Raw genomic sequence first — 27,206 nt, forward strand, 5'->3', positions numbered from 1 at the left:
CATATTTTTATTATCCCAAAGGCCAAGTCCTGGTCTTTGACCACAGATCCCTTGTAGCAGTGGGACTAGAACTGCGGAGATGCTGGCCCAGGACTCGAGTCCCATCCAGTCATTAACAGTCAGTCCATCTTCCTGCTGGAGAACAGTGTCTCCTGGGGCCACTCAGGTCTGCTGGGTCCATTCAGTGTTGCCAGGTTCCAGAAGCAGGAATGTTCTCACAGCGCACGACTTCTTCTCTCAGGTGTCTTGGATGATGGGGCTAAGAGTGTCATCTCTTGCTCACACTTCTTCCAAGGTGCTAAGGTACTGTGGATTTCTCTCATTACATAGCGAATTTATCCCTTCCTTTACCCTCAGTTACTATTTCTACTTCTCTGCATTTATACCTCACTTTCTGCCACTGGAAGAGACATTATGTGTGGCTGCTGTGCTGATCTAGACTGCGGGCAGCAACATGAGTCTGAGAAGACTCCTCTGCCCCAGTCCACTCCCAGTCATAGAGGGGAGGGAAACACAGGGACAGAACGGGCAGGTAAGGGACCACGAGGGGATGTAGCTGTGCTTGCCGTCATCCCCAACTTTGCCGGATGGGATGAGGGCACAGCTCTTCCCTTCAGGCCCTCTGGAATTCCCACATCAGCATTGAACAAGTACTAACAGTGTCTTGGGATCCTTCCTGTTTCTGGCACTCACACCTGCATCCCTGTCCTGAGACCCTGCATCGGGTAGGATGAATGTTGAGGTGAACCATAGTCACACCGAGGTCCTCTCTCTTGGGAAGGATTTTAGAGTCACACTGACACCTGTCCCCTCCCCCTCCTCCTCAGATCCCCCAGGAAAAAGTGTGTGGTGCAGACCGTCCTGTAGCCCCACTCATGCTGGGTGGGAGCACACACTTGTGAAGGGGTGTAAACCAGCACGTTATGCCTCCATGGCCCCAACACCCCTTTTCCACAATGTTTCTGTTGCCTGTTCCCATTCTCCATGAGGCTGTTTCTCTGTCAGCATGTGTGTATGCCCATCATGGGTTGTTATGTTTTGTCGTGTGTTTGTGGTGTGAGGAATGTGACTGAGTATTCTTTGCTGGTTCAGTACTTTTTTTCCACGCATGCACCAAGAGCCGTGTACAAGAATGTCTCAGCAGTACTGTGTATGATTGCCCCAGTGCGAAACAGGATAGACGCATATGACAGAAAAATACATAAGTTGTAGCTTATCCATACAGCGGGATACCATGCAGCCCTGAGGAAGACTGGACCGTGGCTACACCCTACAGTGTGGGGGAATCTCACGGACACAGCACTGAGTGAAAGAAGCCACACACAGTGGTATGACCCTTTGTATGTGAAGCTGAAGACCAGGACTAATTTATAATGTCAGAAGTTGGAGAGTGGTTACCTTTTGTGGTGACGTATTGACTGGGAATCTCTGCAAAGCTCAGTGTGTTCTGCATCTTGCTCTGGAGGTAGTGCGTGGAGGTGTGCACATGTAACATTCCCTGAGCTGTCCTCACAGGACCAGTCCTCTCTGTGCATTTTATCTTTTTAGATTTTTACTTGATGCGTAGCTATGCTCTGTTTTTTGCTTGTTTGTTTTAATAGCGCTCTGACCATTTGCATCTACCACTGGGTGAGCAAAGCACAATCTAGAATATGCATTCCTGCCAAGGCCTATTTGTCACCCCTTGGGGTTACCATTATGACTCTGACTTGCCAGCTACATTCAAGGCTTTCCTACCAAGGGGTCGGCCTCCTAGCTGTCTGTGGTGTTTGGTTGGCAGCCAGAACAGTTCTGTTTGGGCCTCAGAAGATGCAAGTGGACTGTAGAGTTTCACCCTTTCCCTGCATTGCCACAGCCCCCTCTGTCCCCTTATTTCCCTGACCTAGGTGGCTACCCCAAGAGAGGACACCAGGAAACACACTCATCCATTCCAATCCACTTCTAAACTCAGAAGGTGGTTCTTGTGATGGGCATCTACATGTCCTCCTTTGATGCACACCTCAAATTTCCATAATGAGCAAGGGCCCAGCCCCCATGTGGCTATTCTTTTAATAGACCATGTTTCCATTGCCCTTCTGCCTGACCATGTGGCCTGGCTGTTGGCCACTGCCCATGAGTTGTAATTCCAAAACACGGGGGCTTTACCCATTGTTCCATTTTTTCACTGCTATGCATCAACATAGACATTAGAACTATACTATGAGCAAAAGACAAAATAATCCTGAGCCTGATACAGCCATGGGGTCTTGTATAATGTTGGAAAAACACTCTATTGGAGAGGACAGTGTCTGGGAGAATTCCATTAAAAAGTGATAACAGTTAAAGAAAAATACTTAAAAAACAGTATGACAAAATTAATAGCACATCCTATATAGTCTTCTGTAAACTTGACTTTAAAAACACAGAAGTGAACAGCTCAGTGAGCTGACCTGAGGGCAGTGATGTAACAGTTCTCCTGTACTAAAAGCGGTTTTTAAAAAACTAGTATTGGAATCCTTAATATAATGAGTTTAATCATCAGTGGCTTCACTTTCAGCTGGATCCCTAGTAAGTTTTTGAATTCCTCATTTCACTGCAGGACCTTTCAGTTTTGCAAAAGTTTGCTATGTGCCTGCTGCTTTGGGTTTCCTTCTTCATAAAGGAAGTCCGCTGTCAGCTCATCCCCATTTTCTTTATCTTTCTTTCTTTTTAAAAAGATTTTATTTATTTGAGAGAGAGAGAGAGAGCACAAGCAGAGGGGAGGGGCAGAGGGAGAGGAAGAGGCAGGCTACCTGCCAAGCAGGGAGCAAGACATGGGGCTCGATCCCAGGACCCTGAGATTATGACCTGAACTGCAGGAAGACACTTAACTGCTTGAGCCACCCAAGCACCCCATTTCGATCCATTTGTAGTTGTCTTTCAACAGTTTCTAGCAGAGGAATCTCGCAGCTAAAATACAGCATCCATTCTCTTTACTGCATATGTATCCATCTGGGCATTGAATAAATAAAAACTATGGACTTCAAATCGTCTCCTTCATGGGAATGTTTCCACAGGAAGAAATGGTAGCGCGCTGAATCCTTGGGAATCCTCCTTGGCAAGTCTTTCAGTTCTGTCTTTGTCATGTTGGCCAAAATTATCATTTCATCTTTCATATGTATTTCCAACTGCACTTAGTTGAGCTGTCTGTTACTTAATGTTTCCAAAGCTTCATTGAAAAGCTTCTCGAGAAATAGGAAATGCTACTCCTTGTAGTGTTTGATGCTGCGTGTCCTCACCCATGTCAGTTTTTGCCTCATTAATTTTAATCTGCCTTGATTCTTCCTCAGCTGCGGTCAATGGGGCAGGAGACAATTGTGACAGAAGGTTGTGTTTTTATATCTGTGTAATGATGCATCTTCCTTTACTGTTCCGAACACTTCATCTGTAATGTGGCCCCCTCCAAACTCCTTTTTCAGAGTCGCACTTGTTCTTATTTATTTATTTATTTATTTATTTGTCAGAGAGAGAGAGAGAGGGAGAACGAGCGAGCACAGGCAGACAGAATGGCAGGCAGAGGCAGAGGGAGAAGCAGGCTCCCTGCTGAGCAAGGAACACGATGTGGGACTCAATCCCAGGACGCTGGGGTCATGACCTGAGCTGAAGGCAGCTGCTTAACCAACTGAGCCACCCAGGCGTCCCTGGCAAAGGTATTAACATCTTCACCTGCTTGGAGGCGGGTCTGATGGGACATGGCAGCCCCGGGCTCCCCGCTCTGGTGCCAAGTCTGTGCAGAGACATTTTGGCTCGAGTGGCACGAGTGTCACCCAGGTGCCAGGAGCAGCAAGGACAGCAGTTCCTACCGAGGCTCAGGTGTCCTGTGTCAGAGGAGTCACGACATCAGCACCTTCAGCTTGAAACTTCCCTGGTGTGTTGTACAGGGAGACGCTGCCTTGGGAAGTATTCCCAGTGTTCTTTATGTGTCAGTAAAACCCTTCCTTTCCCTATTCTTTGGCTTCATTGAGTCTTTTGCCTTAAACCCACCAAGAGGCAAACCCAGTTTTTAGAAACACAACTGCCAACCTGACAACCTCACTTGGCGTTTCCCTTTTTTAAAATTTAACTTTATTTATTTGAGAGCGGGAGACCGCAAGCAGGGGTATCCCAGGACCCTGGGACCATGATCCTGGGATATGACCTGAGTCAAAGGCTGACTATTAACTGACTGAACCACCCAGGTGCCCCTCCAGCAGAATGTGAAATAGAAGTGGGGAGTGAACATTTCGTGTTGCTGATCTTAGGAGGAAATCCAACAGTCTTTCACCATTAGGTAAAATGTTAGCTTAAGGGTTTTCATAAATGCCTTTAATCAGATTGAGGAAATTCCCTCTATTAGTAGTTGAATTTTTATCATGATAAGGTGTCCAATTTTGTCAAATGCTTCTTGTCCATCTGTTGAGATAAGCATGTGACTTTTCTTTGAGGATATTAATATGATATTTTATCTTGATTTATATGGATGTTTAAGCAATCTTGCATTCCCGGAATAAATTTCATTAGGCTTGTTATTAACTTTATATGTTGCTAGATTTGATTTGCTACATTTTGTTGAGATCTTTGTGTTTCTGTGTGTGTGTATATTCATAAGAGATATTGGTCTGTAGTTTTTTTGTCTTGTGATATCTTTGTTTTGGTATCTGAATAATCCTAGCCTCATAGAATGTGTGGCGTTCCCTCCTCTTTTTGGGGGGGATGGGTTTGTAAAGAATTGTTATTAATTCTTTCAGCATATGGTATAATTTGCAAGTGAAGCCATTTGGAATTGGGCTTTTATGTGGAATAGTTTTTGACAATTGACTCTATGTTCTACCTCATAGGTACATTCAGATGGTCTATTTCTTCTTCAGTCAGCTTTAGTCATTTGTGTCTTTCTGTGTTTTCATCTATTTTATACAGGCAAGTTAATATTTTAGCATATAATTGTGCATCATAATCTCCTAATTCTCTTGATTTCTGTGTGGTCCGTACTAATATCACCTCTTTCATTGCTGATCCCAGCAATGTGGGTCATATCTCTCTCTCTCTCTCTCTTTAAGTGAGTCTAGTTAAAGATTTGTCAGTTTGGTTGATCTTTCAAAGGATCACATTTGATTCAGTTCCTTTATTGCTATTTTATTCTCTTTTCTCTATTTCATTAACTTCTGCTCTAATCTTTATTTTTTCCTTCCTTTTGCCTGCTTTTGGTTTAGTTTGCTCCTCTTCATCCTTTGACTTAATGTGAAAGTTCAGGTAACATGTTTCTTTTTCATACAGACAGTTCCAACTATATATTTGCCTCTCAGCACTGCTTTAGTCAGATCCCCTCAGGGTTGGTATGCTCTGTCTTCATTTCTGTTAATTTCAAAGTATTTTCTGATTTCCATTTTGACATCTTTGACCCTTTGATTATGTAGAAGTGTTTAATTCTGCATATTGTGGGTTTCCCAAATTCATTCCAATTATTTATTTCTGGTGTCATGCCACTGTGATATTTGCATTATTTTTACCCCTTTAAATTCATTGGGTTTTTTTATGGCCTAGCATATGGCTTATCGTCTAGAAAGCTCCATGTGCATTTGAAATGAATGTATATTCTGTTCATGGCTGGAATGTTCTATACATGTCAGACTTACACTGTTGTTTTATAGTATGGCTCAAGTCTTCTTTACCTTGATTGATCTCTGCATAGTTGTCCTATCCATTATTGAAAGTGATATATTGAAGTGTAAGTATTATTGTCATATTGTCTGTTTCTCAGGTTCTGTCAGTTTTGCTACAAGCAGTTGGGTGTTGAGTTATCAGGGGAATGTATGTTTAGAGTTGTATCATCATCTGATAACTTCACCATTTTATCATTACAAAATGATCATGTTTATCTTACTAGCATTTTTATTTTTTATTTTTTTAAAAAAGATTTTATTTATTTCTTAGCCAGAGAGAGACTCAGTGAGAGAGGGAACACAAGCAGGGGGAGGGGAGAGGGAGAAGCAGGCTTCCCCCTGAGCAGGAAGCCTATGCAGGGGCTCAGTGAACCATGACTTAAGCCAAAGGCAGACTCTTAACAACTGAGTCACTCAGGCGCCCCCTTACTATAAATCCTTTTTGGTTAATGAGTGTATCCACTCCAGCTTTCTTATGGTTGTTTGCCTGCGATAACTTTTTCCATCCCTTTGAGTTTAATCTGTTTGTAACTGAGATCAAGTGCATCTACTGTAGACTGCATAGGTGGATCTTTTTGTGTGTTCAGGCTAACAATTTGCGCTTTGATTGACTTATTTAAGCCACTTACTTGCAATGTTAATATTGAACTATTGATTTATGTTGCTGTCTTACTTTTTGCTTTTTGTTTTCCTTGCCTTCCTCATTTCTCTCTCTCTCTCTCTCTCTCTTTTTTTTTTTTTTTTTTTTTTAATATTTTCTTTCTTTAAGAGAGATGAGAAAGAGAGGGAGTGCAGAAGCAGGGGAGCAGCAGAGTGATGGGGGAAAGGCAACAAGGCTCCCTGCTGAACAGGGGGCCAGATGCTGGGCTTGACCCAGGACCTTGGCGTCATGACCTGAGCAGAAGTCTGAAACTTAACCAGCTGAGCCACCCAGGTGCCCCTCCACTTATTCTTCTTTTACTGATAAATTCTTATTCAGTGAGTAAACTGTAATATTTTCATTATTTAATCATTTGCCACTTTATTTTGTAGTTATTTTCTTAAGAGGTGCTTTTGCCGTGTTTTCTACATTTTAAATTTTGTAATTTTTTTCTTTGTATCATATCCATAATATATATCAAATAACGTATCTTTATATATTTATAGCATATCCTGGTCCTGTTATATTGTGTCTTATAGTTCCAATATTGACGTTTCATGAACGTTTACTGCTATTTTTTCTAAAGTTACTTAATCACAGTTTTTTTTTTCCATTTTAAGTTTACATTTCTTTCTATGAGTTGCTCTTTTGCCTCTGTGCAATTTTCTGTATAAGTTTTTTGACACGTAGGTTAAATAGAGATTTCTCTAGAGAAATTTGTTTCTTAAAATATTGGGGGCATCACCAGTCCAGGACAATTATAAACTAAGCTAATGATGTGAAGTTATTTTGGCCCAATGGCCAATGGTAAAGCAAATTTGGACTAGAAATCACAGACGGCCTAGTCCATGTCTGCAAATTTTTGAAATAGCTGTTTCTTTACTTTTTCCTGACTTAAAGGCAAATTTCCTTAGAATGTTCTTGCACTTGAAGATAGAACAGATTTGATTTGTGTCACCCTGTTCTGAGGACATGAATCTTAGGTTCCCAGATTTTCAGGGAGGCGATGTTTCTCCTCCTCCTCACATGAAGCAGCTCTGGGCATTGTCTCCTCTCTATGAAGCTCATGAGCCTGAGAAGCCAAGCTAAGAGTTTCTAGATTTGAAAAATACTCTATGGGTCAGAACAACTATTCTCTGGAGCTTATGGCCCATATTTAAATTTTGGGCTAACTGATTTTTCTCTTGATTGTTTTGCACTTTTGGGTGATTTTATGTTTTTTTCTATATTTTCACTTTTGGGAGAAGAGGCAGCCTTATTATTTTTTTAAATTTTATTTAAATTCAATTAGCCTACAGAGTACATCATTAGTTTCATATGTAGAGTTCAGTAATTCATCAGTTGCATATAACACCAGAGCTCATCACCTCATGTGGAGAGGGGGCAGCCTTAAACCTTAGTCTACTGTGTAGATGGAAATGGAATCCTCAGTAAGTATTTTTCATTTCTGCTCTTTTTTAGGTACCTGAGTTGGTGCTAGAGTGTAAGTCACCTAAACGAGGGCTGATCTGTGTCTCCTGTGAGCCAGCCCTGGTCTGGAAAGTGTTACTCAGGCTACAGAAAGTACATACAGAAGTTGGAGGTGAGTATAAGCCAGAAAGCTCTACCTTCTCCTGTCTGAGACTGGTTATTTCTGAGCAACAGTGAGCATGAATATCACATCATTGGATCTCCTGAAACACTGTGATTATAGCTGTTCATAGACCAGAGATGAAGTAGGGAAGTGTCTAAAATGGAGTGGTTTTTCAGAACTTTGTGAAGGCCACATAAAATCTAATAATATTATAGATACCTAGAAATATGTGATTGTCTGAAGAAATATCAAATGTCTGCATGTATGTGAGAATCATCTGAAGTGACACAGATCTGGGTTTTTAATCCCAGGGAGAGAGAAAGGCTGGAAGATGATGTGTTGAGTTATCACTTCGTTGCCCAGCAATGCTACTCCACTCACCTGTGAGTAGGGACTGGAGTGGACAAACCTGGGCCCATAACAACCATCAAGGGAATAAGTTGAAAGAAGCCACTTATGAGTCACTCCTCCTCCAAGCAGACTTGAGTGCCTACAGTGTGCAGATCAAGTTCTAGACTCAGATCATGGCTCCGAATATGGAAATTTGTCATTCTTTTCCATTCCTGAACCCCAATGTCCATTCTCAGAACTTTTACCTCTCTTGCCATGTGCAGGAATGCCACACGTCGACAGTCTTGTTGGGAGCACAGACACCTCCATCCACAGAGAGGAGAGCCCACTTTGCCAAACAGTCCAGCAGTTGGACATGACATGAAGCTTCAACAGTCACCTGGCCACCTGCCAGACTCGGACTCTGGACATGTGACAGGCACACTGGGACAGTGTCTGTGCATTAGGCACAGGGAGTCTGAGCAATGTCACAGTCATGTCATGAAACTGTCAGGGGACAGCAGTGATAGCAGTCCCAGCTGCAGGGTCCAGTGGCCTCCCTCAGGGGAGTCAGTGGCATTGGTACCCAGACAGAGGCTGTCTAGGGTCCAGTGTGAATTCTGCTCCCAGCTGTGTAGTCTCAAGCCTGTATTGTGGCTTTCCTGGAAATAAAACAAAGTCCCATATATTATCTCTCTTCCCTAAGTCTCTCTGTAACTATATGTATGTATCACAAACTCATTGGGCGAGTTTCAGATACAACCTGCTGATTGATACATTTCTGTATTGTACAGTGATTACAACCATAACAATAGCTAACATGTGCATCATGTCACATAGTTACAGTTTCCTTTTGTGTGATGCAGACATTTAAGATCTACACTCTCCTTAACTCAGACATTTTATGTTGAGATGAAAACTTCCTCAGTCTGCCACCTGACTGTGCCCCACAGGAGAGAAAAAAATGCATCTCCCAGCATGTCTTGCATCTTTCTTCCTACACAAAGACATCTGAAGATATTATTTATTTATTTGAGACAGAAAGAGGGTGAGAGAGGCAGGGAGGGGTAGAAGGAGATGGAAGACATTTCAGCCAGACTCTGTACTGGGTGTAGCTCCCAACGTGGGCTAGTTCTCATGACCCCGAGATCATGACCTGAGCTGAAACCAAGAGTGGGACACACAGATGCCTTGCAAAAACCCTTTAAATGTGTCTGTAAAACCCCTTCCCACAATGAGGGCTCTTCATTGATGACTTCAGTGTTTCTCTATCTGGTGGAGTCACAGGATTGCCTGTAGCTTTGTTACCAAATACTCAGGCCTCTCCATAGACCCACCAGCTTAAAATGTTGGGCGTGGGCTCAGGAATCATTGACGTGATAAGCGCTGCAGGAGAGGTGGATGCACAGCCATGTGGGAGTCCTGCTTCATGTACTCGCTACTCCGTGTGCGATCTGAAGACCAGCAGCAGCAGCAGCACCAACCTTGTTATCAACCCAGCATCTCACATTCTACCCCAGACTGTCTAGATCTTCAGAGTCCACGAAATTCCTGTGCACACTGAGGGCTGGGCCTCCCTGGTCTCTGTACCTTCTACATACAGAACCAGACTGTGCAGTGCGCTCTGGGTGTGCGCTCTGATCAGCCTGCTTAGCCCTGAGGAGTCCAGGGTTTGGTCCTGTTCCCTTCTCTTTTATGGTTCTCACCCCCTGGTGGCCTCATCTCTGCTAAAGGCTCTAATCACCATGTATATGCTGTCACCTTCCAAAGCTATTTCTCCAACCCAGATATTTCTCCTGCCCTGCGCTCTGTATGCAACTGCTAACCTCACTGCATTTCTAGTGGACGTCTCAGATTCCACATTCCTAACCTGGATGCCTGTGATTCTGCTTCCCCCAGTGTCCTGCTTCCAGAATCTTCTCCATATCCAAGAAAAGCCCTGCACAATTCTACCTGCAGTCTGAAATACTGGATGCCCTCCTTGATTCCTCCACTCACCCCCGAGAATGAATCCATTAGGAAATGCTGTGAAGTCCATCTTTGAATATCCAGCACCCAACCACTTCCTGTATCTTCCCTCCTCACACCCCAGACGTACAGCCCACATCCCCCTCCTGGAACACTGCACTGGTTTCCTATAGTTTCCCCACTGGTGGCTCGCCCTGCTCCTCTTGGTTCTCATAGCAGCAAACAGGTGCTGCTTAAAAAGTCAAACCCATTGATCTGTTCATTCTTGTAACTCTACTCCTCACTCAGAGAAAAGTAATACCCTCAGACCTCCATGGTGAGGTCACCTTCTCAGTGAGGCTCCCCTGATCCCTGGAGTAAAGGAGTCATTGCCCCGACTCAGGCCGGGATCTCCTTCCTCACAGCTCCTGCCAACTTCCAACTTAAACACTTCCCTTATTACTGCACTTACACAATACACAGTTCACCTCTGAATGACACTGGTTTGCACGGTGCATGTGCACCCATGTGCGGACTTTTTACAGTAGGTACTGTCCATGCATTTCCTCATCTTTGTGATTTCTGACTAATTTTTGCAGCTCCATTCATTGTTAGAAGACTGTTTTCTACATGTAACATAAACATGTGTTAAGTGACTCTTCATGTTATCAGTGAGGCTTCTAGCAACAGTAGGCTATGAGCTCTTATGTTTTGAGGGAGTGAAAAGTTATACTTGGATTTCTGACTGCACGAGGGGGTCAGTGCCCCATCCCCACATTGTCGGAGGGTCAAGTGTAGTCTGTCCCTTCCACTAGAAATACTCTCCACAAGAGCAGCACATTTTCCCTCTTAGTCTCACTGAGGTGCCCATATGAAAACACAGCATGTCCTGTATAAGGCACATGACAGTTATCAGTTGAATGAATGAGCAGCTAGAGGACTCCCTCTTCTAGATGAGTCTCTGGCACAGGCAGTTCCCACCCCACATACACCCACCTCACCATCTGTGCTGCCTCTCTCCCCTCACAGGGCTCCCCTCCCCTCCCTTTCTCTGCTCAGCCCCTTCCCCCACACCATCTCTCCTGCACAGCACAGCACACAGATCTCTCTCTCCTGAAACACTGTACTCAGGCTTTTTGGCTCCTTTTCTCCAACCACAAAGAGATCTACATTAGACTTTGCTTTATAGATCCATGAACGTGGATCTAAGCCAGCATTAGGATCATTGAACTAAAGGTAGGGGAGAGAGGGCAGAGCAGCTGGAGAGAAAAACTGATGTTTATTAAGGCTGAGATACTTTCAGATTCTTCCTCTATCTCCAGAATCCTAAGAATAATCTAGAAAACAGGTCTAGAGTGAGGGGAAGAGATGGGTGAATCTGAAAGTTCTCTCTGTACCACAGAGACTCCTGTGTGGTAGGGACAACCTAGGTCTATGGGAGCACAGCCCAAAGGACACCTGCTGCGATAACTGACAGGGTCACCCACGGAAAATGGTACGAGAACTGGTGCACAAGAGCAAGAGCTGGCCTGACGCTCTAGAGAAACAATGAAAAAAAACCCACCCCAGAAAGGAGGCTATGACCCAACCCAGGCCCGAGGTGAGGCTGACCCAGTCACAGGAAGCTCTTGCTGCACAAGGTTCTGGTACCAGGTGATATCCAAGTCCCTGTGATCACAGCTCCTAGTGATACAAGCTTCCATACAAGGGCCAAGGACACAAAGCAGAGAGATGACCCAGCTGAGGTGTGAGCATGTCATTCCTGTGATGCACTGATCACACACTGGGCACAGGCCACATCCCCGCTCGTCTCCTCACACCATCTGCGCCTACCCGCAACAGACTTAGCACAGTAAACGCACAGATTCTGGAAGGTTCTCAGCACTTCCATTTATTTGCTGTCTTAATTTAACAAATCTCCTCTTTTATTACCTCATAAACCCCATATGGAAGAATTAGGAAACAACTCATGTCTGGATTCTCATTTTTTCTTTTTCGTTTTTTTAAAAGATTTTATTTATCTGACAGAGATCACAAGTAGGCAGAGAGTCTGGAAGAGAGAGAGAGAGGAAGCAGGCTCCCTGCTGAGCAGAGAGCCCGATGCAGGGCTTGATCCCAGAACCGTGGGATCATGACCTGAGCCGAAAGCAGAGGCTTTACCCCACTGAGCCGCTCAGGTGCCCCTGGATTCTCATTTTCAATACAGAAGTAAGTCATTTGTACTCAGCCCAACATGAAATAAATATAGAGATGGAGATGGTTCAGCCCTGCATCTGCTGGAACAAAAAAGCACATCAGAAAGGAGAATAAAAAATCAGAATAGGGAGGGGTCTGGTGGGCAAATCTCCTCATGTCCTCACATATGCTCAAAGGAACACAGACACATTCTGACATCTTCTGCACAAAGAGAAGTCAGGGGTTGCTGATGTCACCAAGTGGGGGTGTGAAGAAATCTTCCATCTCTTAGTCCCCACAAGGCAGCTGGTCTCACACTGTAAAAAAAAAGAAATAACATACAAATTGAGGTCAGTCCCATAAGTGGGGACATCTCAGCAGCCCCCCTCATGTGCAAAGTGTCCCTAGTGCCCCAACCCTTCCCCACATCAGGGGCTCCACCTTTAGCAGCTGTGAGAGACACATCAGAGCCCTGGGCACTGTCATCACCTAGGGGAGAACAAACAGGACGTGGTCAGAGCCCACAGGAGAGGAGATTAAAGGAGGAGCTATGGGGTGTGTGAGCTCCCCATGGGGTCCTGTCTACACTATCCCAGGGGCTCAGGGATCACCCCTCCATACTTACGTGCAGCATGAGAGTAGCCCGGTCCTTTTTCTCCTGTGGGGAAAAAATATCATGTCAGAGGCCTGGGACAGGGCTGGGCCATGAGATCCTAGAGGAAGCTCCCAGTCCTGGTTCTAAATGAACTTCCAGAATCACAACTGAACACCTAGGACATAATAGAAAACATGAAAAATGAGGTGAGAAGTCACTGGGTCACCTGACTTGCTGGAACTCTGTCCTCAGCAGGGACTTCTCTCTCTGTCCTGTGAATGCTGGGCATGAGGTCCCCATCACCAGAATTAACATGAAAATGTGTCCTTCATTTTCACAAGTGTTTGCTACAGAGTGAGTGTTCGTGATCAGCTCCAGAATAGGCAAGTCCATTTGTGAGGATGGTACTTCCCAGTAGCAAGGCAGGACAGTCTGCTACGGAGGAAATCCCCCAGCAGGACAAGAAACCTGAGATCCCTGCCCCCCCCCCCCCCCCCGCTCCATTCTTTACCTGAGCACTTCTTCCTCCATATCACTGCAGCTCCAATGACTGCAGTGACCACGAGGAGACCCAGAACAGCACTGATCCACATGCTGGAGATGGTGTGAGGAGGTGGCTCTGGAAATGGAGAGAAGGTGAGGGGTTCAGAGCTCTGGTAAGTGTCCTGGCCCTGCTGAAGTTCTCCAGAAGGCCTTCTGCTTTCCCTGAGAAGAGGCTCTACCCCAAACCCTCCTTACCCCATCTCAAGGTGACAGGCTTGGGCAACCCCTCATGCTGCACATGGCATGTGTATGTCTGCTCCTCTCCAGAAGGCACCACCACAGCCGCCCACTTCTGGAAGTTTCCATCTCCTGCAGGCCTGGTCTCCACAAGCTCTGTGTCCTGGGTCAGGTCCTCTCCATCTCGCTGCCAGGTCAGGGTGATCTCCGCAGGGTAGAAGTCCAAGGCCCAGCACCTCAGGGTGACATCACGGTCAGAGATGGGGTGGTGGGTCACCTGTGTGTTGGGGGGTTCTGAGGAAGAGAATCAGAAAATCCACACTTGGGTTTACCTTTATAGGCCACTGAAACAGCATTCACGTGACCATCTGGAGATGGACTGGGTATTGGTCCGGATAGAAGAAGCACAAAACCCAGTAACCAGCCCAGGGATCATCTAATCCTGGAAAGTTCTAGACTCCGGGAGGGAGTTCAGGATAGGAGGCTGTAGGTTTAAGGGGGAGAGCACACTAATGGTCCTGACTGAGGCAGGGGTTGGGCTAAGGGGTGTGTGTGTGTGTGTGTGTGTGTGTGTGTGTGTGAATGACTCAAAACACCGAGTTAGACCTCCAAAGATGTTCATATTGAAGAAAAAGGCCTTGGGAGATTAAGCCATGGTTTCCAGGGTGGCTGCCAGGGTCACAGGGAACTGCTGATGGGTTATTGCAGGGATGGTCCCCACGTGCCTCCTGGGAGAGGCTGGATTCCTCCACTGTCCTTTAGAGAAAAGCGGCCCTCTGGCTGAGTCACTCTCTAGTAGGAACCTGAACACCCAGGCGGTCCTCCCTCTTCCCAGCCGTGGGAGGGCGGTGTTCTGCCACTGAGTCCATTTTCCCTTCCTGAGAAGCCAGCCCCAGGGGAGGGGCGATCAGGGAGGCCCCGGGGCCCCTGGTACCTGCGCGCTGCAGCGTCTCCTTCCCGTTCTTCAGGTACCTGCGGAGCCACTCCACGCACTCTACCTCCAGGTAGTTCCTCAGCTGCTCTGCCGCACGGGCCGCCTCCCACTTGCGGCGGGTGATCTGCGCCGCCGTGTCCGCCGCGGTCCAGGAGCGCAGGTCCTCGTTCAGGGCGAGGTAATCCGCGCCGTCGTAGGCTAAATGACTGTACCCGCGGAGGAGACGCCCGTCGGGCCCCACGTCACAGCCGTACATGTGCTGGATGGTGTGAGACCCTGGCCCCGCCCCGACAGGCAGGGGGTTAAGTCCAAACAGAAAGTAAAACCGCCTAAAAGTTCCCGCGGGTTCTTCCGGCTTAAGGATGGGGGACGGCGGCAGAGGGGCAGCGGGAGGGTCCCTCAGACTCGGGTGACACTGAGACCCGGATATCGGAGAATGAGGGTCGTGACCTGGACCCGGCCCTGTCGCTCACCGGCCTCGCTCTGGTTGTAGTAGCCCCGCAGGGTGTTCAGGTTCGCTCGGTAAGTCTGTGCTTCGTCCTTGACCGTTCGCGTCTCCTGGTCCCAATACTCCGGCCCCTCCTGCTCCACCCACGGCGCCCGCGGCTCCATCCTCCGACTGGCAGAGTCGCTGTCGAACCGCACGAACTGCGTGTCGTCCACGTAGCCGACGGCGATGAAGCGGGGCTCCCCGCGGCCGGGCCGGGACACGCCGGTGTGGAAATACCTCAGGGAGTGGGAGCCTGCGGGCGCGGAGGGGCTGAGACCCCGCCCGACCCTCCTCCCGGCGCGGGGCCCGGGGCCCAGGTGGAGGCGGCCGGGAAGACAGGGGGAGCGGGCACCGAGAGGGGGAGAGCAGGGCGCAGGCGGGGAGGGACGGGGCAGCACAGGCCAGGACGGGGATGGGGGCGGCGGAGAGGCGCCTTCCCCGGGGTACGCGTCCCCGCCCGGCGGTCCCCTCGCTCCCGCCCCGCAGAGGCCCTTTCCTCCCGCCCCGCACTCACCCGCCCAGGTCTCGGTCACGGCCAGCGCCCCCCACAGCAGCAGGAGGAGGGTTCGGGGCATCACAACTTCCATCTTCAGAGTCTGAGGAGAGGGTGAGTCTCAGCTGGGCTCGGAGGCGGGTGAGGAGACTTTATAACCCGAAATCGCGGCCGCTGATTGGCTTCGCCAGAAACCCGGCACCTAATGGGAGCGCCAGCTGGGGCTGTGTCATGAGTATCCAGGCAGGAGGAGGTGACACAGGTTGGGAGAGAGACAAGTGAAACCCAGAGAGATGGGGATTCCCCAACACTGGGCTTCCCCACCCCAGACACCGCCCTGGGGCCTGAGAGGCGACCCAGGGACCTGGGACCTTGCCTACTGCACAGAGCGCTCTTTGTCGCACTGTCCCCCTGAGCAGAAGCCCAGGAGCTGCGTGAGTCAGTGATTCTCAAACATTCTGTTCACAGGGTATCTACACAGCCTCATAGCTGATTGAGGATCCCAAGGATCATTTTGTGTCTGTGGGTTATCTCTATCAGTACTTACCGTAGTAGGAATAAAACAGGTTTAAAAATTCATTGATTCATTTAGAATCATATTAATAATCCATCGCATGAAAGCAGAAATACTGCTTTTATGCAAAATAACTACTTCTACAAATAAAAACCATAGCGAGAAAAGTGATGTTCTTGCATTTTACATCTTTTCAAGTCCCTTTCTTGTCTGTCTCCTTAGAAGACCCCTGGCTGTTCAGATTTGCTTCTGCCTTTATTGTGTTGTTTTGGTTGAAGTGTAGGAAAATATTTACAACCTTACACAAATATGGGAGACTAGTATGTTCCATAATCTTCTCAGATCATTATGGCTATTCATCTTGGGTACTATATCCAAATGACACAAGTTGTACTTTCTCTAAGCTCTTTGTAAAGTGGAACTTGTAAGAGTATCATTGACTCTGTTCTGATGCATTAAAATCCACAGGCCCATCTTGTACCCAGAATGGACCTTGTACTAATGCATGATTTTTAAAAAAGTAATGTGTTTTTTAACTAAGTTATGTATGTGTTCCAGTGTTGATGAGGTTAAAACTGAATTATCAAAAGTCATATTTGTTTTAATATTACCACAGATCCCAATATATCAGTAGTGGGAAGCTGTCAAGTTTATTGGTACATCACAAGGTTCCCAAGATTCTGATTTTTCTCTTGAGCGCTTACATTTGATCAAGGCAACAAGTACTCTCAACTGTCGTATATGAGTTGATTTTCACGAAAGGTTAACTTCATGTTCATTTTCCAGACGCTGTAGGTCAGTTGTCCTAGTCTAAATAATCCAAGTTCTGTGTCGTTCATTACTTTGGGTAAAAATGGCGTTCTGTAAAAAAAAAAAAAAAGAGAGAGAGAGAGAGAGAGAGAGAGAGAGAGAGAGAAAGAGGCAGTTAATTTTTACACAAATTATTTTCTTTGGGGTTTATGTACGTAGAAGTGCTGTACATCCCATGCTATCTTATATGACATGTTTAAATGTAGATTTGAGAATAATTACTAAAGATGATAATTTCTAGTGCACTAATCAGCATGTTTGAATGTGATACTAGTTTTTTGTCCTACTTTTGTTTTTGAGGTATTTTATTTGCATGTAAGTATTATCTCCCTAGAAAAAGAATCTCAGGATTTCCCTCATGTGAGTCTTTGTCTTGCTTCTTCATTGTCCATGATGCCAGCTGAGGTTGTCAGGACAATGAAACCAAACTGGAGGGATGGGGACAGATTCTTTGCTATTTTGGTAGATCTTTGAGTTATACATCAAATCTGCGCTGCTCACTTCCCTCAGGTTTAACCTGCCCATAAGGTTCACAGCAGTATTCCCAGCTCTGTAATCAGCAGTGATTTCAAATTCCCAATATAACCTTTGTCATTACAGTTAGAAATAGGATGATGACTTTGGAGCATGGCCTAAGAAGACCTGCCTTTGCCTCTCTTCTAGGCATTAATACTCTTAAGAGCATCTGCTGGGACACTCATGGGACCATTATGGTGGCTTGGGAAAATGGCAGAAAGAGTGCTTTTTTTTTTTTTTTTTTTTAATGGAAGTGGTGAAGAATAACAATTGCCCTGTGGACCCATCACCTCCATTCTTGCTAAGTTTTACCTCAGTGCGAGTGTCAACGATGTGAAAAGGCAAATAATGTCTAAGTGATGTTATGAAAATAGTGTTAACTTCATGGATTCTGTGCAAGGGCCTCTGTGACTTCAGGTGTTCCCCAGACCACACTTTGAGAACGGCTGCTCTGAAAACCCTGAGTCTCCCACTGGTCCAGGCTCTGGCCCCCTCCTCACTCAGCAGAATCCCTTTCCCTGAGCTACACTTCCTGCCTCTGAAAACTCAGCTCTGACTCTAGCCCCTGAGTGCATCTAGAAGAGATCTCATCTCCTGGAAATGTGATGGCAGAGAGGGTCTCCAGTCTGGGAAGGGAGGTGGAGCGACAGGGATTTCCCTTTTGTAACTTGGGGCAGTTTGCCCCTGAAGGCACCAGACCCAGGCATAACCAACTTTGATTTTGTGACCCGCCAGCTGCATATTATTCACATCCCAGACAGAAATCTGATGTTGTCTGTAAGAGAAATCATGTTGGTCTTCTCCGTTTACATGTGTCTCATGCCTCTGATTCGAGACCCACAAAGCAGGAAGCACAGCACCTTCCAATGCAACAGTCTAGGTGGAAGGAATTGTTCTGTATCTGCGCTGTCCAGTATGGTGGCCACGAGATGCATGTGGCTCTTGATATGCAGGTGACACTTGAAATGGGGCTGGTGTGCTGAGCAGTTGCATTTAAAAAAAAAAAAAGATCTTATTTATTTATTTGACAGAGAGAGATCACAAATAAGCAGAGAGGCAGGCAGAGAGAGAGAGAGAGAGAGAGAGGGGAGGAAGCAGGCTCCCCACTGAGCAGAGAACCCGATGTGGGGCTCGATCCCAGGACCCTGAGATCATGACCTGAGCTGAAGGCAGAGGCTTTAACCCACTGAGCTACCCAGGCGCCCCAGCAGTTGCATTTTTAATTGTTTTGAACGAATATGAATTTAAATAGCCACAGGTGGCTCATAGCTACTATTCAGACAGTACCTATTCTAGAACACTCTTAGTTGTCAGGATCCTCCTCAAAGAAGATACTGTGTGACTCATAAGTATACACGTATTAAATTTATCTTCAAATTGAAGACATGGATTATCTGTGTGGGTCTGAAACATATCATATGCTTAAAATACAGCACCTAAGTGTAATTACCATGCATTGTAACAGCTGGTGTACAGACATGAACCAAAACATGATGTATTACATCTAGGTCATTATGTGTTCAAAAATGCCCATCCCTGGAGCTCTTTGTTGCCTCTATTACTTGGGTGTTTTGGGTCTTGTCTGTGTTCATCTGATAAATAGAAGCAGACACATAAGTCTTCACCAAGCCCAGGTGAGAGATTGAACACACATGTATCAGATACCTCATAGGCTCTGTAGGTGCTTGTAAACATCATAAAGCAGAAGATGGACATCTTAGATTCCATTACGTTATTATCTTTTACCTCTGTCTCCTCCCCATACTTTTGCTCAAATTCAAACAATTCTGTGTTTCCCTTCACCCTTAAAGCCCTGTGCTCTTCATTTCTACTGAGGTAGAAATATACATGAAATGCTTACAATTTTGACATGAAGAAATTCTCTAAGCACGGCCCAGTGATGAAAACCCATCAAGAAAAACTTGAAATATCTGCATGTCAACCACATACTCACCAAGATACAAACACATGTCATGATCAAACTAAAAGACACAAACACAATCTTGACAGTCAGAAGGGTAACATTCATTATTGTTCCTCAACCAAGACCACCAGGAGCTCCTGCAGGCCCTCAAGTTGGATCTATTACCTTTTGCAGTGAGAGAGAACGTGCCCCTTTGGGGGCCATGGGGCATCTTAATATGAAGGTGTTGGAACCTAAGGGGACATGGCTTTGGATGGGAGTTTTGGAGAGGACCCATGCAAGTTGGGGCTCACTCCTGACTGCATGTTGTCAAGGTATGTAGGCAATCCCATGGTTGAGCATCTCAGTGAGTCCGCTTCCAGCAGGCCAGACCAGAGCGAGGAGAGAGCAGTCATGGTGGAGAAGCAGCGATTGCTCACATTGGCTGACACAGGGAGATGTGTGTTATTCTGTGGGTTGTACAGTGCCTTGTTTTGTCTGTAATGACACAGAGTGATGTTGTGGTTTCACAGTGCCTTGTTTTGTCTGTAATGACACAGAGTGATGTTGTGGTTTCAGAGTGTCCTTGTCTGATGCTGATGTTCCATGAGGTGACTGACTTATGTCCTACAGGAGAAGAATATGGCCAAGGGGTAGACATTAGACATCTTCTGACCACACTGAGCCCGACTGTCAGTGTCAGACCAGCTCCTGATGTTGAGGGCTACTGGCTCTTCTCTGTTAAATTCCATATTTTAAAATAGCTACAATTGATTCAAAACATAATTATAGAATCGGTATTTCTCTTTTCCTTGGGTAAATACCAAAAAGTGGAATTGTTGGGTTATATGGCGAATCACTATGTTGTACACCTGAAATGAGCATAACGTTGTTTGTCAAATGCCATCAAAGAATGAAAAAAGAAAAAGAAAGAAAAGAATAAAAATGTTAGAAAACAATCTGGGAAGTTGGAAATGAAACACCAAACCAATGTATTTGTAATAAGAAAACATAAACAAATATGAGAATGTGGAATAAGTAATAGGAATAAAGCTATAAAATAAATCTATGTACTTGGCAAAGATGAAAGTAAGGAATGAGAGTGTTCATCAGAGGGTCAGGAAAACACTGTCGTAAAGGTTGATGGAAGTGATCACTGGGACACAATTTTCAATGGGTGCTTTAGAAAAATGTTTCCACAGACATGTGCTTATATTGTGAAACACATTTTCTTTGAGGAGTTTATTCTAAAGAGATAATCACACAGTTCACAAGGATGTGCATTCACTTATGTTTTATGAAAACAAAGAACAGAAGTTATATAATTGCTATAATCAATATGATGAAGGTGAGTACAAATAGTGGAACATAAGCATGTGTCAAGGATTAACCAAGTGACTTACACAGAGGGTCGAACTTAATCATGAAAGCCAACTGAGGAGGCACCCATAGGGCATCCGTTTGTTCAGACAGGGAAAGGGAGACTGGGAGAGAAGGATGTGGTGGAGCCAGTGTTCAGCCCAAAGGGTTTGCTCCCAGAGACCTTGTTGACTTGTGATCCTGTCTATCAGGGGGTTGTTGTCTGTGCATCGTGAGCTGACATGATGTTCCAGAATGTTCTGTGTGGGAGGCTGCGAGGATCAGAGCCTAGGAGGACATTAAGAAGCAATGTGACTTGGCTGCTCAAATCACTCTAAAGTCCATCATCCAGTGGACATCTTGAAGCCTCCAGGGACTCAGGATCAGCTGGCCTCTGGAGCTATAGCACAGAGCAAGGGTGACACTCTACTGACCGGACACTGGCAGGGTCATGTGGGAGTGGGCATGGAGAAGAAATGACAGAGGGAACACAGGTCGCTCCTGAGATGAGTGCTGTGTGGAGAAAGGTCATGATATCACAAAAGCAGGAACCAGGAGACCTAGCAGGTCCCCTACCACTAGGATCAGTCACATCTACAGGATGCAACAGGCATATGGATGTGAAACAAAAACACAACTCCACACAGTGCTGTACAATTCCAGAACAGGAAAGAGCTCTGGGAAACTAACAATATGAGCATAGAAATGAATAATTGAGTGGATATACTGTTTTCCTTTCCTGAAGTCGTACAATCAGGAATGTGATGGTAGCAAGAGAGAAGATCTGTTTCTCAATCAAATGTTTCCAACAAGTTAATAACAGTTTTTTAAAACTATGGTGAAGAGTGCCTGGGTGGCTCAGTCATTAAGCGTCTGCCTTTGGCTCAGGTCATAATCCCAGAGTTCTGGGATCGAGCCCCACATCAGGCTACCTGCTCAGCGGGAAGCCTTCTTCTCCCTCTCTCATTTCCCCTGCTTGTGTTCCCTCTGCCACTGTGTTTCTCTTTGTCAAATAAAATCTTTAAAAAAAAGAAATGAGATGAATAGGAAATGAAAAAAAATTTCAAGAATGTTCCTCCCACTTTATAGGGACAAACACACTTGTTGAGAGACCCACCCAAATTCTTACCTAGAGCAGGTGAGAGGAGAGCCACACCAGGACACATCACAGTGAAATGTCAGAAAGAGGGTGGAAGGGTAGATGCCTTGAAAACTCCAAGAGGCAACAACACAGGCCTGGGGGCTGGAAGGCATGAGGCAAGGCCCCCAAATCCCGAGGACATCATTTCTGTCTAGCAGAGTCTCTGTCATGTTACCGTGTGAAAATCTACTCAGATGTGAGAGTTTCTGTTTTCCTTTCCACGTTTCCTTCCACAGGACAGCAGTAGGCAGAGTGGGACAAATGATGGAGAAAACCAAACAAGGGGAGCCCATGGGATCCCGGCCACAGGGAGCCAGCAGGAGAGAGGCCTAGTTCCCCCAGGAGGAGCTCCAGGGGGTCTGGGTGTCAGCCCTGCCCCAGGGGTGCTGGCATCCCCTCCTCATAGGGTAGGAGTGAGGGCTGCCGACCAGGCGGCTACACAGACATGAAGATGGGAGAGGAGTGGATGGGCTCCAGTATGTTCATGAAATTTTACTCAGGGAGAGCAGAGGAAGGATTGAAAAGGAGCCCAAGAGAAAAAAAGTAAATGAAGGAATAAGATATTTATTTACTCTGGGGAAAATAAAAAGTTGATTTAGAAAAGGGATCGCAATCATAAGTCTATAGAAGACTCAGTTGTGACTAGTATTTCATGGTCATAATAAAGGAAACACTGAACACTGAGCTCATCAAAATTATTAAATAATTACATGGGGCAGATGGGAGAGTGTGAAAGAGGCGCCAGTTCAGAAAAGATGATGCATAAACCTGAAGACCAGAGAAGGAGTCTGAGAAGCAGGCTGCTCCGAGGCATGGAAGCAATAATCAGAATCAGCCAGAAGAACTAACGCAGGTGGTCTCTGAGATACAGGAAATGGGGGCATCGAAGCTTGGGGTCATCTGTCTTGATATCAAGGATGATAGAAGGATTTGACTTGTAAAACTCTGTGCCTCTAACCATTGGCTACAAAGACAACATTGGGGTGAGATGATGGGTCAGGACGAGTTCTGCACAGAGGCCATAGAGATGGGGCAGGAGTTGGAGGAGTCATGGGAGCAAGTGTAGAGTTTATGGGATGATTTTGTTTTGATTTGTTTAGTTTTATTTCATGTTTTGAATGGGAGTCATCTCAGCATGTTTGTAGGAGAAATTGCTGAGGCCAGAGAGAGGGGAAAGTGCATTAATGCAGGGTGAGTGAAGGGCCATGTGACCACGTGGAGGGAGAGACAGGATGGCCCCTCCCCCATCACTGCTCAGAAGATGAGGACACAGGTGCAGAGATGGGGAGGGTGGTGGAGCGTCTGTGCAATTCTCACCTGAGTCCTTCTTTTCTGAGTGGGGAACAAATGAGCTCATCCCCTCAGAGGGGAGCAGGGAGGGAGTCAAGGAGGCTGAGGGAGGAGGAAGTGAGAGGCAGCCCTCTCAGGAGGGTGACAGGGAGCTGACTGGGGAAATGGCATTTGGAGAGAGCAGGGCTGGGGTCCTGAACTCTGTGCTCTTCCCCTTAGAGAGACTTTGAGCAGCAGGATGATAGATAAGAGACTAGAAGTAAGTGCAACAAGATAGCCCAAATGTGAGAATTACATCAATTTTACTTTGTCATTTATCACTTTTTCCATCTTATAATTTTTCTATGGTCAATATAGATGACATCATGTTATTATGCATCATGTTATTATACATCATACATACGCATCATAATCAGAATGTAAATGCTTTAAAGAGAAGGAGATGGTGGAAAAATCAGCATCTCAGGGCACAGAGCTGTAAGGGCTGGGCCTGCCCATCTGTGCTCTGAGCAGGGGACTCACAGAGCCCTTGCATGATGTTGTAGGACCCTGCTCTCTGGGGGGCCAAGAAGAGTCTCTCCCTTCTTTTTGGGGTGTGCTTATTGTTTTACTTATTATTATCCTGTCTTTTCATGTTTTCAAGATGATGGTTTTTCTACATTGCATGCATTTTAAGCTATTTTACTGGGAGAATTTATCCATACAATCTAGCCGACCTGGTTCAGAAAAAGAAATTCAAAAGTTTAATAGTTCAGTGAAAAGACTCAGAACCTGTCTTCAATCATGGTCTGAGGATGATCTGTCAGGTGTTAGGGATTTTAGGGTAGTTTCTTTTTTAAACATTATTCAATCACTTACAAGAGAATTTGACAGATACAGATATTAAAAAATAAAGAAGTCATATGGTAATGACTCATCCTCCAGTCACCCACATCCTCTACCCAAAATCCAGCACAGTCAGCCATTTGTCCTGTCTCCTATTTGAAAAATACACCTGTGCCCTAATGTCCACTGTTATATCAGGAAACAAGCTCAGGCCACAGACTGGGAGAAAATATTTGTAAATCACACAGTGTGAAAAGGACTTGTTTTAGAATACTTATCAAACCCTTAGAAAGGACCAATAAGAAAACAACTCATTAAAAACGAGCAAAAGTATGGAGAGCTGAAGATGTACTCATGGGTAATAAGCACATGAAAAGATGTTCAGCAGCAGGTGTCATCAGGGAAATGCAAGTGACAACAGTGATCTGCCATCACACACTGTTAGATGGTGGGAATCCAGACCATGATAGTGTCACCTGCTGACCAGGACAGGGAGCCACAGAAAGCCTCAGTCACTAATGGTGGGAAGAAAAAAACAGCACAGCCACAATGGGAGATGGTCAGCAGGTTCTTATAAAGTCAGATGCAGACTAAGCACACAACCTGCTGGTCCTGCTGTAAGGTACTTACCAAGTCATTTGAGAACTCATGTTTGCACAACTACCTGCATGCAAATTGTCCCAGCAGAACAGCCCTCGCCTGTGCACTGTACTTCGTGACTTCCTACAAAGACTATGGACAGGGACAAAGCCAAAGAAGGAACTTCACAGGGATCATCTGGGTTAGACAAGCTTAGCCAGGGTGTGGAGGTGAACTTCATCTCTGATGAGTGAGTGATCACTGTATGTTCTTGCTATGTTGTATGGAGAACCACCCACCCAGGTGTGGTCTTCCCAAACAGGCTCAGTCAGCCTGATTCACAATGAGAGACAGTCTACAAAGTACCCGAACCTTCTCCTCAAACAAGTCAGGGCCATGAAAAATCAGGGCAGTCTGAGACACAGTCACAGCCAGAGCAGCTGGAAGGAGCCATGATGGGACTCAATGAGGCCACTTGGATGGGATCTTGGGAGAGAAAACAAAACCATGACAGCAAATCCCACGTGGAGATCAGTAGTAATGTATGAATACTGTGTCATTAGCTGTGACAAATGCACGATGGTAAGATTGGGGTTAAGGACAGGACAAGTGAGTGTGGGGTGCACAGGGACCCTGCACTAACGTTGTTACTTCTCTGTAAATCCCCAACTATTCTAAGATAAAAGAGTGTTGTTTGTAAAATAGCCATAAGAGAGGGAATCTGTCCAGGAGGATCAAGAATCTACTTTTCCGGGGTGCCTGGGTGGCTGGCTCAGTGGGTTAAAGCCTCTGCTTTTGGCTCAGGTCATGATCCCAGGGTCTTGGGATTGAGCCCTGCATCGGGCTCTCTGCTCAGCGGAAGCCCTGCCTGCCTCTCTGCCTACTTGTGATCTCTCTCTCTGTCAAATGAAAAAAAAAAAAAAAAGAATCTACTTTTCAGTTTTCCTGGACCTGCGATGCGTGCTCCCCAGGAGGGACACAGGACTGTGCACACAGGAGAACGCCCCATCCACTGTCAGTCTCCAGTCTGAATTATCTATCTATATTCAAACAAATTGATTCTTCATTCTGCCTCTCCAGGCTTTCAATGCAGTTTACCCATGGAATTTACTATGTATCTTTCTTTTTGTTCTAGAATTTTTATTTGGTCTTCTTAGTTCATTCTGCTTTTTTGCTTCAGTTTCTTTTCTGTTCAACATTAACAACAAGATTTTCTTATATTCCTTCAACACATATTTATTTAGTTCTTTGAACATAGTTCCTGAAGATGCGTGGGAGCCTTTGATGCTGATTCCCACATCTGGGCGCACTGGGAATACTTTTCTGTTGACTTTCTCATTAGAGCCACACATTTCTGTTTGAATAAGTCATACATTTCTTTGTATGTCTGGTAATATGCTCTATCAGAGTGGATTATGCATTTTATGTTTAAGCAAATCTGAAATCTATTTTATTTTTTTGAAGACTGTTCTTTTCCTAGAATTGTTTAACCTGCTCAGACCCCACTGTGGCCTGAGCCCCTGCAGTGCTGACAGCTGTTGCCTGTGCCCTGTTTTTCTGCATCCAGTGGCTGCATTTTCACCCCGGGTCCTGAGTGAGCTGCCCTCTGTCTGTGCAATTAGTGGCCACTCAGGATGTTCAGTTTCTACTCAGATTATGACACTCATCTTCTCTGTGGTTACTTTGTTCCTGAGATTTCCCCTGAGACTTCCAAGTGCCCTGGCAACCATGAAGTCTGACGTTTGATGCATTCATCTGGTATTGGATAAGGAAAGGGTTAAGGTGTAGGCAGGGAGAGGCAGTGGGCCCCTGGCTGGGAGACTATTCCTGGCAGGCAGAAGCTCTAAGCTAGAGTCAGCAAGAGATAAGGAAACAGACCCCTGGTCTCCAATGGTGTCGAATGGTCACCAGTATTTTTCGTTGGCAGCTCCAGTGTATCATAGAAAATGACCAAACCCCAAAGAAGTAAGTCATTAATGGTTTCTCAATGGTCCTTGCTCAAGCCAAGATGTCACAGGAATCTCAAGGCCACCAGCTTCCCAGTCAGTTCTCAAGAAGAGACTGCCACTGAAAGCCTCAGTAGCAACCCATTCAGGACCCCTCTCACTCTAGAGAGCTTTCTCTTTCCTTTCTGTTCTCACCGTCACTAATAAACTTTCACTTCACTTCACTACCCCTTTTTAAAAAAAGATTTTATTTATTTGACAGAGAGAGATTACAAGTAGGCAGAGAGGCAGGCAGAGCAGGTTGGGGGAAGCCGACTCCCTGCTGAGCAGAAATCCCAATGTGGGACTCAATCCCAGGACCCTGAGATCATGAACTGAGCCTAAGGCAGAGGCTTAACTCACCGAGTCACCCAGGCGCCCCTCCCTTCACCCTTTTGTGTCTGTGAGATTCATTCTTAGACTCCATAAGACAAAGAACCCTGTCATCCTGTATGTGGCAAGTTGGCATGGAAAATCATCACACTTCATCCATCACAGGGACTTCTCTGGCCTGTGTAATGCAAATTTGGGTAATTTCCCCTTGTAAACCTTTTCTAGTATTTCCCATGGGTCAAACACAGGGGGTTCTTCAAGGCGAGATAAAATAAGGTGTGACCTTCCCAACAAGGCAAGGTCTCTTCTTAGGTTCCCAAAGGCTCTCCCTTGGAGTTTTTTTTTTTTTTTTTTGACAGAGAGAGAGAGCACAAGTAGGCAGAGAGGCAGTCAGAGG

General features: G+C 45.7%; 2 protein-coding genes, 2 long non-coding RNA genes and 1 pseudogene across 6 annotated transcripts in view; 2 read left to right on the forward strand and 3 right to left on the reverse strand.

Moving 5' to 3' along the window:
• Positions 1-27,206, forward strand: part of LOC309864159 (patr class I histocompatibility antigen, A-2 alpha chain-like) — a gene marked incomplete at both ends in the record, with an annotated part of 171,456 nt that overhangs the window by 13,080 nt on the left and 131,170 nt on the right. The window lies entirely within an intron of this gene.
• On the reverse strand, positions 1,109-3,449 carry LOC309865161 (twinfilin-1 pseudogene; annotated as a pseudogene). Its single transcript has one exon. The product of its transcript is annotated as a twinfilin-1 pseudogene (transcript).
• On the forward strand, positions 6,416-20,390 carry LOC309865890. 2 transcript variants are annotated; one of them, XR_014312293.1, is made up of 4 exons: positions 6,416-6,591; positions 7,759-7,879; positions 8,485-19,632; positions 19,877-20,390. It is a non-coding gene; the product is annotated as an uncharacterized lncRNA (long non-coding RNA). The 2 variants fall into 2 exon arrangements; XR_014312294.1 differs by lacking the exon at positions 19,877-20,390 and having other exon boundaries at positions 6,424-6,635; positions 8,485-12,420.
• On the reverse strand, positions 12,013-15,710 carry LOC309865878 (DLA class I histocompatibility antigen, A9/A9 alpha chain-like). The gene is made up of 8 exons (XM_082732861.1): positions 15,576-15,710; positions 15,045-15,314; positions 14,572-14,847; positions 13,656-13,931; positions 13,429-13,536; positions 12,948-12,980; positions 12,764-12,811; positions 12,013-12,639 (listed from the first exon to the last, which is right to left on the reverse strand). Exons 1-8 carry the CDS (start codon positions 15,646-15,648, stop codon positions 12,635-12,637), a joined length of 1,089 nt encoding a protein of 362 aa, XP_082588987.1. The 5' UTR covers positions 15,649-15,710; the 3' UTR covers positions 12,013-12,634.
• Positions 12,013-27,206, reverse strand: part of LOC309865892 — a 73,831-nt gene continuing 58,637 nt past the window's right edge. Inside the window, exon 2 of the long non-coding RNA XR_014312297.1 lies at positions 12,013-12,113. This is a non-coding gene — a long non-coding RNA (uncharacterized lncRNA). The remainder of the gene's footprint in view (positions 12,114-27,206) is intronic.

This window comes from Mustela nivalis (assembly GCF_964662115.1).
Source record: "Mustela nivalis genome assembly, chromosome: 5".
NCBI lineage: Eukaryota > Metazoa > Chordata > Mammalia > Carnivora > Mustelidae > Mustela > Mustela nivalis.